This window comes from Chiroxiphia lanceolata, chromosome 26 (genome assembly GCF_009829145.1).
Source record: "Chiroxiphia lanceolata isolate bChiLan1 chromosome 26, bChiLan1.pri, whole genome shotgun sequence".
In the NCBI taxonomy this organism is placed as follows: domain Eukaryota; kingdom Metazoa; phylum Chordata; class Aves; order Passeriformes; family Pipridae; genus Chiroxiphia; species Chiroxiphia lanceolata.
This window is the reverse complement of record NC_045662.1, coordinates 5,002,001-5,015,955: the sequence shown is the minus strand read 5'-3', so window position 1 is coordinate 5,015,955 and position 13,955 is coordinate 5,002,001. Positions and strand designations below refer to the sequence as shown.

At 56.2% G+C, this 13,955-nt stretch overlaps 1 protein-coding gene across 1 annotated transcript; it reads right to left on the bottom strand.

Moving 5' to 3' along the window:
* Positions 1-1,058: 1,058 nt before the first annotated feature.
* Positions 1,059-3,361, bottom strand: EPOP (elongin BC and polycomb repressive complex 2 associated protein). The gene has a single exon (XM_032711395.1). It carries the CDS (start codon positions 3,255-3,257, stop codon positions 1,122-1,124), a length of 2,136 nt encoding a protein of 711 aa, XP_032567286.1. The 5' UTR covers positions 3,258-3,361; the 3' UTR covers positions 1,059-1,121.
* Between the last annotated feature and the right edge of the window lie 10,594 nt (positions 3,362-13,955).

Sequence of the window (13,955 nt, the reverse complement as noted above, 5' to 3'; positions counted from 1 at the left end):
TCTCGGGCCCGTAAAGCTTTTTTTTTTACAGGCCTGCTACCTTCGGGCGAGGTTATTATCCAACAAACTCCTCACTTTTTCCCTTCCTCCCTCCTCCCCTTCTCCTTCTTATTTTTTTTTTTTTTATTATTATTATTTATTTAATGTACGTGGAACGGTTTCAAGCGACTTCCTCTCCAAAAAAAAAAAAAACCTCCTGGTTTCTTTTAACAAACCGAATTTCCTGATTTTTTTTTTTTCTTTTAAAGTCGGTGTTTTCTTCCTGTCGCTTTAACCAACATGGAAAACGTGACATCGCTCTTAAGGAGCGGGATTTCACCGGGAGAGCTGCTCCCGCTTTCGCCGAAAAAAAAAAAGGTTTCTGTTGCCTGATATTATTTCTCTCGGCCTGTGATTATTTTTAATTTAATCCGACGCGTTTAAGGAGGAAAAGGGAGAAATTAGATCTGTTCTTTCCTTGGTTTTTTTGGCGGGTGGATGGAGGGGGGTTGGGGGTGGCGGTGACCCCTTCCCTGCGCTCCCAGCGAATTCCCTGCGCTCCCAGCCCTTTCCCTGCGCCACGAGGAGCCTGCTCGTCCCAAATCCCTTTGCCGGGAAGAACCCACCGCGTTTGGCAGCGGGGGCGGGCGGGGAGGGGGGGGCTGTGATTTTGGGAGGGTTGGGGTCGTCGCTCGCCGCCCCCCTGGGTTTGATCGCGCGTTTTAGCTCCTTAAACTCACCCCGAACCCAACACGGGCCCCCGGCGCGTACACGGGGACAAAAATTAATCCGTCCGTGTCCCCCCCACCCAAACAGAGCGGGGACCCCCCGTGTGTCCCCCCCCCCCGAAGCCGGAGCCGCGCACACGCTCACTCGCACCCCCCCGGGACGCTCCCGCACCCCCCGGAGCTCACACGGCTCCTCCGGGGAGCCCCTTCCCCACCAGGGCAGCCCCGGCTCGGAGCTCGGTGGGACGGAGGGACCCGCTCCCCACCCCCGGGACACCCCGGACACCCCGGGACACCCCGGGACACCCCGGGACACCCCGGGACACCCCGGCCCGGCCGCCCCCCCCCGCCCCGGGGCCCCTCCCGCTCTCCTCTGTTGCACGTAAACCTTTCCTCCGGGCCGTCCGCTGGTCCTTAGAGATCCTCCAAGCTATAGCCCCGGAATTTGAGGCTGGGGGGCACCGGGATGGCGTTGCCCCCCAGGTGCCAGCTCCACAGCGGGTGAGTTTTGGAGAGAGCCCAGGAGTTTTTGCCCCCGAGGGAGGAGGCAGGACACAGGTCCCCATCTTCCCCCACGACCAGGGAGGGAATACAGGGGAAGTTGCCCATGAGGCTGAAGGAATTCCGAGGCGGGGTTGGCCCGGCGCTGCCGAGGCGTTTGCAGGGAGTGTTTCCCTTTTTGGCATTCCTCCTCGGAGTCTTTTGTGGCCTCCCTTTGGAGGAGCTCTGTTGCCTTTCTGCCTCAGCGCCTCTGGCGAGGCGTCTGCGCTTGGCATTCCTTTCCGAGCCATTGCCTCTCAAAGCTTTGGATGACAAGGTGCTGGGGCTCTCCGCTCTTTTGGAGCCGGGGGATTTGAGCTCCGCGCCTTTCCAGGGCTCCGGCCTCCCCGCGTGCCGCAAACTTTTCCCGTCCAGGTTGAACCCTTTGGCGTAACACCACAGCTTGGATTGCCGGATCAGCCGGTCAAAGTGCTCCCGCCGGGGCTCCCCCTCCTCCCCGGGGGGCGCGGGGCCGGGGCTCCCCCCCAGCTCCGGGGGCTGCGGGGCCGCCTCCGGGGAAGGCGCCGGCCCGGTTAAGGCTCCGCTTTGCCGCTCGGCCCGTTCTAACGAGGCTCTATTGTTCGAGGCATCTTTGTGCAAATCCTTCCCTTTGGCGCAGGGCTCCGCGTCCCCAAAGCCTCCCTCCTTTTGTTGCGGGTCCCCCTCGGGGGTGCCGCTCGGGGAGGGAGGGGGGGAGGAGGAGGAGGAGGAGGAGGAGGAGGAAGAGGAGGAGGAAGGGGAGGCCTCCTGCTTCGCGTACAGCCCCGGCTGCGGCGGAGCCCCCGAGCCCAGGGCTGGAGCCGGGCTCAAACTTTCCAAAGTCGACGCTCGCAAAGTCCTGGCCCAGAGCTGCTGCGAGAGGAAGAGGAGGTCGGGGTCGGGCCGCAGGGCTTTGCCCGCGCTCGGGGGGGGCTCGGCCGGGCGCTCCTCCCCGAGGGGCTCCCGGGGGGGCTGCGGCGGGAAGCGCGGCAGAGCCGCCTGCCTGTACCGGGTGCTCTGCACCGAGTCCCCGCTGCACAGCGAGCTGCTCTCCGACTCCGAGGAGCTGCCTTCCTCGCTGCTACACGAGCTGTCCCCTTCCTCCTCCTCCTCCTCCTCTTCCTCCTCCTCCTCCGACGAGTCGCTGGAGGTGGCGGGGCTGGACCCGGCGAAGTCCAGGCTGGAGTCCGAGTCGCTGGAGTAGCCGGCGGAGGTGCCCTGGCGCTTGGAGCCGGGAAAACCGGAGGAGCGGCCCTTCCTGGCGGCCGCGGGCCCCTTCTCCTGCGGGAAGAGCCCCTTGGCGCAGCAGGGCCCCCGCTTGCGCCGGCCCGCGGGGGCGAGCGCGGCCGGGAGCGCGGCGGGATGCGCGGCCGCGGGGTGCAGGAGGGCCAGGTCGCGGGGGTACCCGGCCAGCACCCCGGCGAAGAGGCCCCCCCGGCCCGCCAGCCCGCGGCCCCCCCGGGGCGGGAAGGCCCTGTGGAAGGGCTGCGCGCCGGGGAAGGCGGGGGGCGGCCGGGGGCGGCCGGGGGCGGCGGGGCCGCAGCAGCCGCCGGCTCTGCAGGGCGGCAGCAGCGGGGGCCGGGGGCAGGGGAACAGCTCCCCCGGGGCCGGCAGCAGCAGCTGCTCCCTCCTCTTGCTCTTCCTCTTCCTCTTCCTCCGGCGGGGGCTGAGGCTCTTGCAGGAGGTGCAGAGAGCCTCCAGGTCCGCCTTGGAGATGAGCGAACATTTCACCGCGCGGGTGGGCACCGAGTTGATGGCCTTGAGGGTCCGGAGCTCTTTGAGATCGCAGCGCCGGCTCTTGATCTTTAAGGTTTCCATCTTCTTGCTGATGGTGGTCCTGGGGATATCCTTAAACAGGTCGCTGAGGACCTGGGCCAAAGCAAACATCTGGGTGCCATTGATCTGTAAGTATCCCAAGTTTATCCCTTCGATTTCTTGATAGCCGGCATGAAAATCCCCCGGCCGGGCTTCCCCATTGTAATCCATGGTGGCTGGAACAATTCCGAAGGTCCCTTCGCAGGTCAGGAACATTTTGCAAGGAGCGTTTACTTTGTCTCTTTCAAAGGGGGCATTGAAAATAAGGACATATTTGTTTCCACTCCCTGATCACACACATCCCTGCCCCTCCGGAGAGGGGGAAAGGGGGAGGGGAGGGAAAAAAAAAGCCAAAGCAGTCGATCTCCCTTTCAAACGCTCCAGTCAATGGTTCGCGACATCTTCCGAACACCCAGTTCCTCCGCCTGCACCGGGGCTTGACTCCTCTTCTTCCCCCTCCCCGGCAAAAAAAAAAAAAAAAAAAAAAAAAAAAAAGGAAAGAAAAAATAAAGAAGTCAAACATCTCGCATCCTCCGGGCTCCCCCCCGGCCGGCCCCCACCCGCGGCCGCGCACCCACCTTCCGCCTCCAAAACAATCTCTCTTTTTTGGGGGGGGCCGCGAGGGGGGGGGAAAGAGCAGAGAATCAACAAGCGCGGACACCCCCCCCCCCCCGGGCTCGGCCGCGCGAAGCCGCTGAGATGCTTTAAACAAACAAAGCTCCCGGCGAGGGGGGGGGGGGGGGGGGGGAACACGGAAAAATGGTGGCGGAGGTGGGGAAGGGGGGTTCGGGGGGAGCCGCGGGGCTCCCGGGGCGGCTCCCACCTTCCCCGGGCTCCGCACTCGCGGCCCCGCGCTCGGGATATTCCAGGGAGCGGGGAACACCCCACGGCGCCCGCCCCCTGATTGGGCGCTCGGGGCCTCTGATGTCATTAAAACCCCCAACATTTCACACACACGACCCCCTCCCCCATCCCCCCCCTCGTCCCCCCCACCCCAGAGCCCCGGGGGGGGCCGCCCCGCGCAGCCCCCCGCGCAATCCCCGCGCAATCCCCGCGCAGCCCCCCGCCCGTGCGCGCACACAATGGAGCCCTCCCCGGGCTGCTCCTTCCCTGCGAAAAGAGAGAAAAATAATTCAAAATATTCAAAATTACGCCGTTTTTTCGAGGCGATGGCAGCGCGGGTGCCTCCGCTTTGTTTCCGCGGTTTCTCTCTCCCTCTCTCTATATATACACACATATAGATATATATTTCTTTTTTCTTTTTTTTTTTTTTTTGCTCCACGTAGGGTTGTTTTAAGAGGTCGCTGCGCCTTCCCAAATCTGGATTCCTCTGGGATGGGTGTGTGTACGTATATATTTAATAAAGCGTGAAAGATATTCCTCTAAGCGAGTTGTTCAAAACGATTGACTCCGCCACAATTCATCCTTCAGCCCGGGCTGGAATGCTTATTAATTGCCAATTACTGTATTTATTAGCTGGAAGGAGCTCGGGCTGGAGCGCGGTATCGACAATAACATCGGCAAAGAAAAGCAATGTAAAGATAGTTATACATTCTTGCATTCTCTTTTTTTTTTTTTTTTTACTCACACACGGTCTTTATTCACTTCGTATCTTTTTCTTCCAAACTCTTTCTTAAAAGGAAAAAAAAAAAAAAAAAAAAAAAAAAAAGGAAAAACGGAAAAGAAAAAAAAAAGAGGAGGAAAAAAATAGAGAAGAAAATGTGGAAAAAAAAAATTAAGGGGCAAAAGAAAAAAAATAGGGGGGGGAAAAAGGAAATTCTCTCGCACGCCTTTGCGCTGCTAAACTTTATTTCAAACTTTAAATCCCAAGGTGTCTTCGGTGTTTGGTAACTCTCTCCTGCCTTACGAACCAGGCGATGTTTTCCAAAAAAAAAAAAAAAAAAAAAAAAAAAAAAAAAAAAAAAACAAAAAAAACCAAAACCCAGGGCTGCAGATTCCTCTTTCCAAAAAGGGGGGAAAGGGGGAGGAAAAAAAAAAAAAAGGCTCCCCGAGCCCTCACCCAGCCCGCAGCTCCATTGTCCCGTCCCCTCGATTTCTTTATAAACCTGAAGCTACTTGAGCGGAGCGAGTGGAGCCGCGGAGGCTGGACCGGGGGATTTTAACTCTCTGCTCAGGAGGCTAATTTTGGGGAAACAGTTACCTCGGAAACCTTTCTGGGGGAAGGGAAGCTGCAGCTCTGCAGCGCACGCTGCTCCCTTTCAAGCCCCGTCTGTCTCCCACATGAAAAGTTGCTTTTAGTTCTTCCTCTGCCTTTTTTTTTTCTTTCTTTTTTTTTCCGTTTCTTTTTTTTTTTTTTTTTTTGGTGTGCGGTTCAAATGGCAAAATCGGAGTAATTTGATAATAATAATTTGTCAAACTCTGTGTACGATCAACCGCAAACGATCCCGATTTAGCAACACTCCCGGAGGAGGAGGAGGAGGAGGAGGAGGAAGCGCATTCCTGAGTGTGCGTGTAAAAAAAAATTTAAAATAACTCCGACATCGCCTTTAATTTGGGAGCGGAGATCACCTGATCTGCTTTTACCGGCGGAGGGGAACCCCCCCCCCCCGTTGCCCAGATCGGTCCTGCTGGGAGGGGGATCCCTGCGGGGGTTTCCCCCCTTCCCGGCACCTTTGGGCTCTCGCCCCCCGCACACCCTCGGCCTTGCTGCGGGCAGAAACACCCCCCCCATCCTCCCCCCAGTTTTCCAGATCTTGCTGCATTAATCCACCACATTTCACCCTCGTTTTCCACAGGCAAGAGTTTCCTGTGAGTAAAGGTCCGCCGGCCAACACAAACACCAAATTCCTCTTTGTTTGGGCAGAGGGGAGGGGGGGAGAGTCCGCATCGCCGGGGACGGAAAGCGGCCGCTTTTAGGGGGACACCTCCCTAAAAGGGACCACACACAAAAAAAAAATCCCGATTTCGGCCCAGCCTGGAGCTTCCCTTCGCGAATAGAATGGAGATCCTGGGGCTCTTTTTTTTTTTTTTTTTTTTTCCTTTCCACATAAAGCCAGAGCCATTTTACCTATAGGCTGAGCTTTGCTCCGTGCCAGACTGGAGGAGGGGAGCGTGGGGTGGAGGAAGGAGCCGGCCGGGAATATCCCCCCCGAGGCAGCCGCGGGGGTTGGGAGGGGGTCTGGGAGACAAAACACAAGTCGGAGCAGAGCAATAAACTCTTCCCGATCTCTTAGGGGGGGGTTAGAGAGGAACCGGAGCCCCCCGATCGCCGGTCAGGAGGAAACAGGGCTCGGAAGGCGAATGTATGGATACGTCATTTCCCAGTAAATCTCTGTCCGCAGGAGCACAAACGGGCGATATTTGGGCAGGGCAGAAAGTTCAACGCGTGTGCGGGGATGTCTCCGCGGGGGACACGGACATACAGATAATTTACACCCCTATAAACGTGCGCAGAATGGGGGGCAGGGGGCGGGCGGGTGGTGGTTCGCCGGCAGAAGCGTTTGGGTCGCCCCATAAATTCTCCCCGTTCCCGCTCGGGGTGACCTCGCTGCGGGTCCCCCGCCGCCCTCACTGTCCCCTCCATGTCACCTTCGCCTCCCGCTTATCAGTTTATAGGTAATTATCAGGTGGGTTTCACACCCCTTCGCGTTTATTTTTATGGGGGCCGCAGGCCTGGGGTGGAAATATCCATGGATATTTCCATGGGGGCTGGGGGGGAGCTGCAGCGGGGCTGCCCCGATCCCAAGGGATGCAGCTTTGGGAATTGGGCGCAGCCGGTGCCTGGATGTGGATCTGGATGTATCCGTGTGTTTGTTCGGGTGTTTATTCGGGTGTTTGTGCGTTTACCTGAACACCCGAGTGTTTTGTGTAACTGAATATTTGTGCGTCTGTGTTTTCGTGCGATTTTATGGTTTTATATCTGCGCGTCTGCGGGTTTGTGTGTTTATGTGTTTGTATATTTATATATACATATATATATATATATATTTGCACCTCAGCTCCCGAGGGTCCGGGGGGGTTTCCAACAGGAGAACAACCCGGGGGTCCCCACCATAATCCCCACCCGGGACACAACCCTCGTACCTGTCAGGGCTGGTCCTTCCCTCGGGAAGAGATAAAAGTTCCCGGGATATGGCGATATCCCAATTCCAGAGGTCCTGGAATCTCGCTGCCAACTCCCCGCGGGCGGGGGCGGGAGGGGGATAAGTTGGGAGCGAGATAAAAGAAGGGGGGGGACTTCTCAGGTGAGGTTATTCCCGTAAAACTCATCCCCACGCGCCTCCCCGCGTGGGTTGGGTTTGCGGGAAAGGTGCGGGTTTGCCTGGCACGGGTTTGCCTGGCACGGAACGCGGACGCACCCGCGGAGCGCTGCGCGGGAGGAGGAGGAGAAGGAGGAGGAGGAGGAGGAGGAGGGGGAGGAGGGGGAGGAAGGGGATTCACGCGTGTCCGCGGGCTGCGGGAGCTCCCGGGAGGGGTGAGGGTCGACCCCTCTCCTCCCTCCCGCCGATCCCACCCGGGCTTCCCATGGGATTTCCACGTGGATACCACCCGGGCTTTCCATAGGATTTCCGCGTGGATCCCACCCGGGCTTTCCATGGGATTTCCACGTGGATCCCACCCGGGCTTCCCACGGGATTTCCTCGTGGATCCCACAGGCTCCTGGAGCTCCGGGAGGGATGAGGGTCGGCCCCGCTCCTCCCTCCCGCCGATCCCACCCGGGCTTCCCATGGGATTTCCACGTGGATACCACCCGGGCTTTCCATAGGATTTCCACGTGGATCCCACCCGGGCTTTCCATAGGATTTCCACGTGGATCCCACCCGGGCTTCCCACGGAATTTCCACGTGGATCCCCCAAGCTCCAGCCGGGGCTTTCCCCGCGGGAATTCCACGTTGTCTCCCCGGTGCCTCGTTTTCTGTTGGATCCGGGGCCAGGACACCAGAAATGGAAAGAAACCTAAAATAAATCAAAAAAAGGGGTTTTTTTTGGGGGGTGGGGGACGTTGGGGGAGCCGCTCTGGGGGTCGGGGCTGCTCCGAGGGATTTGGGATCGTGCCCGGGGGGGAATTGGGTGGGATGGGGGGTGGATTTTCTCGGACACCTCCGATCTGGCTCTCCCAAATTCAACCCCTCCAGCAGAGAGCAGGGCAGGGGAGACCCGAGCGAAAAGTGGGTGCCAGCAGGAAAACAAGGCAAGATTCCCGGCAGGAATGACCCGGGGGGAATTCACGGAGCAGCAGCAGTTCGGGGGGATACATCAGATTCACCAGGAGAAGAAAAAACACGTGATTAGGAATTAATTTTGGCCCAATTAAATCATTTCCGTGGCCAGGGACGGTTTTCTTTACTCCCCTGTGCTGCGAGAATCCTAAAGAAGGGACCACCCGGCAAAGACCCCTTGGAAAAATGTTCCCGGGAGACACCAAACTTTGTTTCCTGGAGCAGGATGGGCCTGGTGCTCCCAGCGGGAAGGATGGGAAAAGGGATGGAAAAAAGGATGGAAAAGCCCTTTGGCTCAGATGCGAGGGGTGTTTTCAAGGGAAATATTCAAATTCTGATTTTTTTTCCTCTCCCCCCTTAATTTCAAATAGTTCGTGACAGACCCGGGGGCAGAGGAGCTGAGCTCAGCCTAGAGGGTGAGAGGATTTAAGCTCGGCCCAGAGCTGAGCTCAGCCCAGCACCCGGCACTGGGAAAACCCCCAAAATTTTGGGGTCTTTTCCAACCCAAACGGTTCCACAATTTAAAGATTTTTTTTTTAATGGTTCTATGATTTCTCTGGAATATTTTAAGGATTTCCCTCCTTCCTTCTCGATGACCCGTTTGTGAATAATATTCAGTGAAACCACCTAAAAACGTCTCCCCGTCCTCAGTCCAAACTTGGGGCACTTTTCATCACTAATTAATAATATATTAATAAATCCTAACATAATATTTAAGTGTATGTATTTATTAATTTTCATATTTATCGGAGGTTTCTGAAGTGGCTGAGAAGAGTGGCCGAGTGTGGAGGTGGAATTATCCCAGCACCAAACCGGGATAATTCCCAGTGAATCCGTGCCGGGATGCAAATAATATTCCATTATTTTTGGATATTTTTTTTTTTTTGCCCTTCAGGTGCGAACAAAAGGCGTATTTACGGGCAATTTATAAAGACGTAAATCCCTTTTTTCCTCCTCTTTCGTTTCAAAACACACAAAAAAAGTGGATTCAGGTTTGAGAACGGCTCAGGGTCGGGCTCTTTTTTTAATCCGTTTAAAATAACGCGGGTTTGGGGGAGAAAAAAAAAACCCTAAAAAATAAAAATAAAACCCAATCCCGAGCGTCGACCCCAAAACCAAACCCCTCGAACCAACCGACCGACAGCAAACCGCACGAAACCACCCCCAAAAAATAAGGGAAAACGGGGGATTTGATGAAAATTGCGAGGTTTAAACCACGGGAGAGGCCTAGGAAGAGCAACAGGATGGCTCAGACCAAACGGGGCTGCTTAGACCGCGCTTAAAACTTTTGAAGCCCTGCTTTGGCGTAGGACGGAGAGATTTGGGGTAAAAGAGAGAGCTTTGGGGTAAAAGAGAGAGATTTCGGGTAAAACCAAAGAGATTTCGGGTAAACCCGGAGATTTCAGACAAATCCGGGCCGCAGATCCCGAAAGGACGGAGAAAGGAGTCGGTTTTTAATCGTCCGAGCGGGTTTTGCTCCTTGGCGTGGGTTTTCTGGAGGGTCCCGGGTCGGGAATTCGACGCTCCCGTCCTTCCCCGCCTTCCACCACCCCTCCGAAATTCGGGGGTTATTTCTGTCCTTCCTGACAAACAGCTTTTCAGCGTCGCCCGGCAAAGAAAAAAATCACATTTTTCCGCGCAGCAGCTGAAGGGAATTAGACCCCAATAAACACCGCCGATCGGGGAGGGGGGAAAAAAAATAGTTGTTTGTTTTCTTAAGCAAATAGAGCTAAATAGCGCCCAGAGGGATCCTTCCCCCGGGGAGAAATCCCGGCGAAAAACCTCGGACGAGGGTCCTGGTAAAGCCGAGGGGAGGCTGGAAGGGGAGAAACTCCCTTTTCCGAGATTATTTTCCTCCCCGATTATTTAAAATAATTTTAGTTATTTCATTTGCGGCGGCCCGGAGGAGTGAGTGTCTTCAAATCAACCCCGCCTCCCCCCCCCAAAAAAAAACAACCCCCCCGGACTCGTAATAAAGAGGAAAAACGAGTTTGTAGATGGGAGATTTCATGCCTGGATCTTAAAGCCGGCAGAGAATTTCCCATTATTCTCCCGTCGCCTTTTGATGTTTCCCATATTCTGTCGCGATTCGGTTGTTCCCCCCTCCTCGCTTAATCCGGGCTCTTACTCCTTTTATGCGGCAGCAGCTCCTAATAAAATAATTTGGAGATTTAGTCGGATGACAAACCCGGATTTTCGGGCGAATTTCATCCCCGAGTAATCTCGTTTCGTGGGGGGTTTGTTACATTTCCCTTTAAATTCAACTAAATTCTCGGCGTGCCCAACCCGCTGATTCGCTCCTAACGCGGGGGGTTTTCGTTCACTAATTCGGTTTAAAATTAAAAATAACGCCGGAAAACATTTTTGTTGCTAAAACGAACTTAAAGCAAAACTCTTCCTTGCCCTTTGGTAGGTGCTGGTGTCAGCGGGAATTAAAGGAGAGGCAAGAAAGCCACAATCCTTCAGTCAGGGAATGGTTTTGGACGCTGCTTTTCCCCCCCAAAAAAAGCGTTTTATATCCTTCGGGCGACATTATCAATTCTCATTTAAATGTCCCTCGTAGCTACAACGCTCATTCCTTAACTTTTAAGCGAAATTACGACTTAAAACCCCTCGCACAAAGATCCTCGCAGCGTTCGTGTCGTCGAACTTTAAAAAGGGGAGGGGAGGAAAAAAAAAAAACCCTATTTTTTTTTTTACCTTTTGCAAAGTATTTCTCCTGCCCCCCCCCCCCCTCCGGTATTGATTGACAAGTTTATTATTATTATGAATGGATTCTCCCATTTCCCAGTCCTCTTCAAGGCCTGATGTGGATTGAGGGCCGGACCAGTTGCTTATTGACCCGTGATGGCAACACAATGACCCCGCTGCCCCCGACCTGACCCCGGGACCCCCCGAAGGACCCAAATTCCCCCCCCCCGGGGGGCTCAGAGATGCAAAACCCGGAGCTTTCTTGGAGTTTTGGGGAAGGGGAGGGAGAGGGGGGGGAGGTGGTGAAGGTTTCCTTAACAAAAACGTGTTTATTGTAAATAAAAAAAAAAAGGCGAAGGGGCTGTTTAAAGGTTCCCGGTTCCCTTCGGGATGGGGAGGGATGGTTTTGAGACCAACACCCGCCTAATTGGCGACAATAAAAGGAAGAACGGCTGCCACTGGCCCTGCCGAGCCCCCCTCGCTGCTCAGTGAGTGTCGCTCCGGCCCCAGAAGTCGCTCAATTTGCTCGAATTTCCCCTTTTTTTGGAGGGGAAAAGAGGAATCCTGCGCAAAGGCCCCCTCGCCCCTCGGTTGTTTCCCCTCCCCTCGCGTGCGGGGGCTGCGAGAGATGGGGAGGAAAACACCGGGAGCTGGGGCTGGAGGACTCAGGGCCTTCTCGGATAAAATAAAAATAAAAAGGTTAGAACCGTGAACAAAAAAGGAAGAGTTGTAAATAAATAATAATTAAAAAAAAAGGTAAGAATCATTAACAAAAAAAAAAGATATCAGGATTAATGTTCACCCTTTGGCTGTTTACCCACTGAACGACGAAACGAAGGGGAAAAGCATCTTTTCCTGCCCCTGAACTGCAGCTTCGTCAGCGCCCGGGGCTTGTGGGGGGCACCCAAAAATGGTTTGGGAGGGCGTTACTCGCCCAAAAAAAAAAAAAAAAAAAGAAAAAAGCGTCTGTTTTGTGAAGCAGCATCTCGCTCCGTTTCAGAAGGAAAGAGGATCCGCTCCCCGCCCTCGCTCCCTCGTTTAATGGAGATACAGTTGTTTAAATGATTCCCCTCTTCCCCAAAACAAACGCGGGAGAAGGGAGAGCTCATTTTTTATCCCGATTGACGGATGGCCGAGGCCAAGCCTTTGAAGAGGGCGGCTGCCAGCGGCGGGAGAGACCGGAGCATCTGGCTTGGAGAGGTAGAAAGCGAGGAGCAACCTGCATTTCTTCGCAGGGCCGGGCGACCTCTCAGATTCTAAACCCCGCCGATGGCTTTTGATTTCGCCATAAAAACAGCAACAGCAGCGGCGGCGGCAGCGAGTTGTTCTGACACTCTCCAAACATCTGGACCGTAAAGTTCGCTGGTTTCTGGCAACAGCGACAATAATCATAAAAATCTCTCCCTGCGCGGGCAGATCCTCGGGGTTCCCACCAAAGGTTTAGGCTCGACCCGGCCGAGGTGTTTTGTTTTTGTTTTTGTTTTTGTTTTTTGCTGGAAATGGATATTTGTGCGCTCATCCCAAGCACTTCCCGGGCTCTGAGCATCCAGAGAGCAAAGCTTTGGGAATTTCTGAGCCGCGGGGCCCACGAAACGTGCAGGGAAGGGCAGAGCTGGGGGGGGGGGGGGGTTTCTCTCCGTGCGTGTTTAAACAGCCCGAATTTTGATTTAAATATCGATTTGTGGGAGAGATTCGCGCCAAATCTGGGATACGGGACCACAGGGTCACGTCAAACGCTCCCGGGGCCCGAAGTGTCCGTGTGTCCTGGGCACGCACGGACACACGGACACGCGGACAGAGGTGTGGGGTCTCCACGCTCGGCGCCACCCGGGGCAGGAGCTGCTCTACCTGCGGCTGAGTTGGGTTAAAGCCTGGAATTCGTGATGGAAAAAGAAGTCATGGAAAGGCTGAGGCTCGTTCTGAAGGGCTTTACTCCGCGGGGAGGGGCGGGGGTTGCATCTCTTGGTCTTTATTTGAATTTAATATTATTTTTTAGCCCGGTGGGATCTCCCAGCCGCCAAACGGTGCTCGGCTTCGGAGACGCTGAGATCTGGAGGGAGGTGGGGGGACCCCGAGCCGGGACACAGGAAAATGGGAAATATTTGTGTTTCGCTCCAAAATGGACATTCCGGCTTCAGGTTCCCTTCCGAGGAAGCTCCTGGCAGAAATATCCCGCCCCGTGGAGCGGGGAAGGGAGAGCCTGGGGCTGTGCCCCCTCCCCAGGAGCGCCCCGGGGGCCGAGGGGGGTTCGCTGGTCCCCAGAGGGAGACGAGACAAAGAGACGCCTTCGGGGAGCGGCTCCCCAAAGTCGTCACCCAAAAATCGAGGTGCCCGAGCGAGCGGACACCGAGACGGGGGTGGCACCGGGCACCGGGCACGGGGGTGGGCAGCGATGGCTCCCGAGCTGTGCGGGACGAGCGGGGCCCGGCTGGGGCGGTGTTTTCCGAGGTCGGGGGGAGCTGCCCGGCTTCAGCCTGGGCACCCCAGGATCCGGCTCTACTCGTCCTGCATTTTCCCTTCGATGCTTGTTCGAAGGGACCCCAAAAACACGCGTTCCTCCCCCCCCCGGTTGTTCTTCACTCCGGGGCAGGAGGCGTCGGGCGCGGGGTTCTGGGGGTCGCAGTCCCCTCCTGCCCACCCCGCTGCCAAAGCTGGGCATGAAGAAGCGGCGGATCCCTTCCCTCGGCCCCATCCCCTTCCCTCGGCTCCATCCCCTTCCCTCGGCTCCATCCCCTCATCCCACCCCCGTCCCGCTCCCGGCACCCGCTCCCGAGCTCAGCCTCGACGCCAACTTTCGCCGCTGCCCCCGGCGATGCTTTTTAACTCTCCCAACGGCAACAAAACCGTCAGAGGAGCCCCCCCGGCCGTCCCGGCTCCCGGTTGGGTTCCGAGAGGGGGGTTCCGGTGCCGTGGGTTCGTTTCCCCGCCGTTACCGGGCTCCGGGAGCCGCTGTGCCCTCGCCGGAGCCCGGGCGCCCCTTTGCACCCTCTTTTCGGAGATTTGGTACCCCAGGGAACCTCGGCCTCGTCCGAGGAAGAGCGAA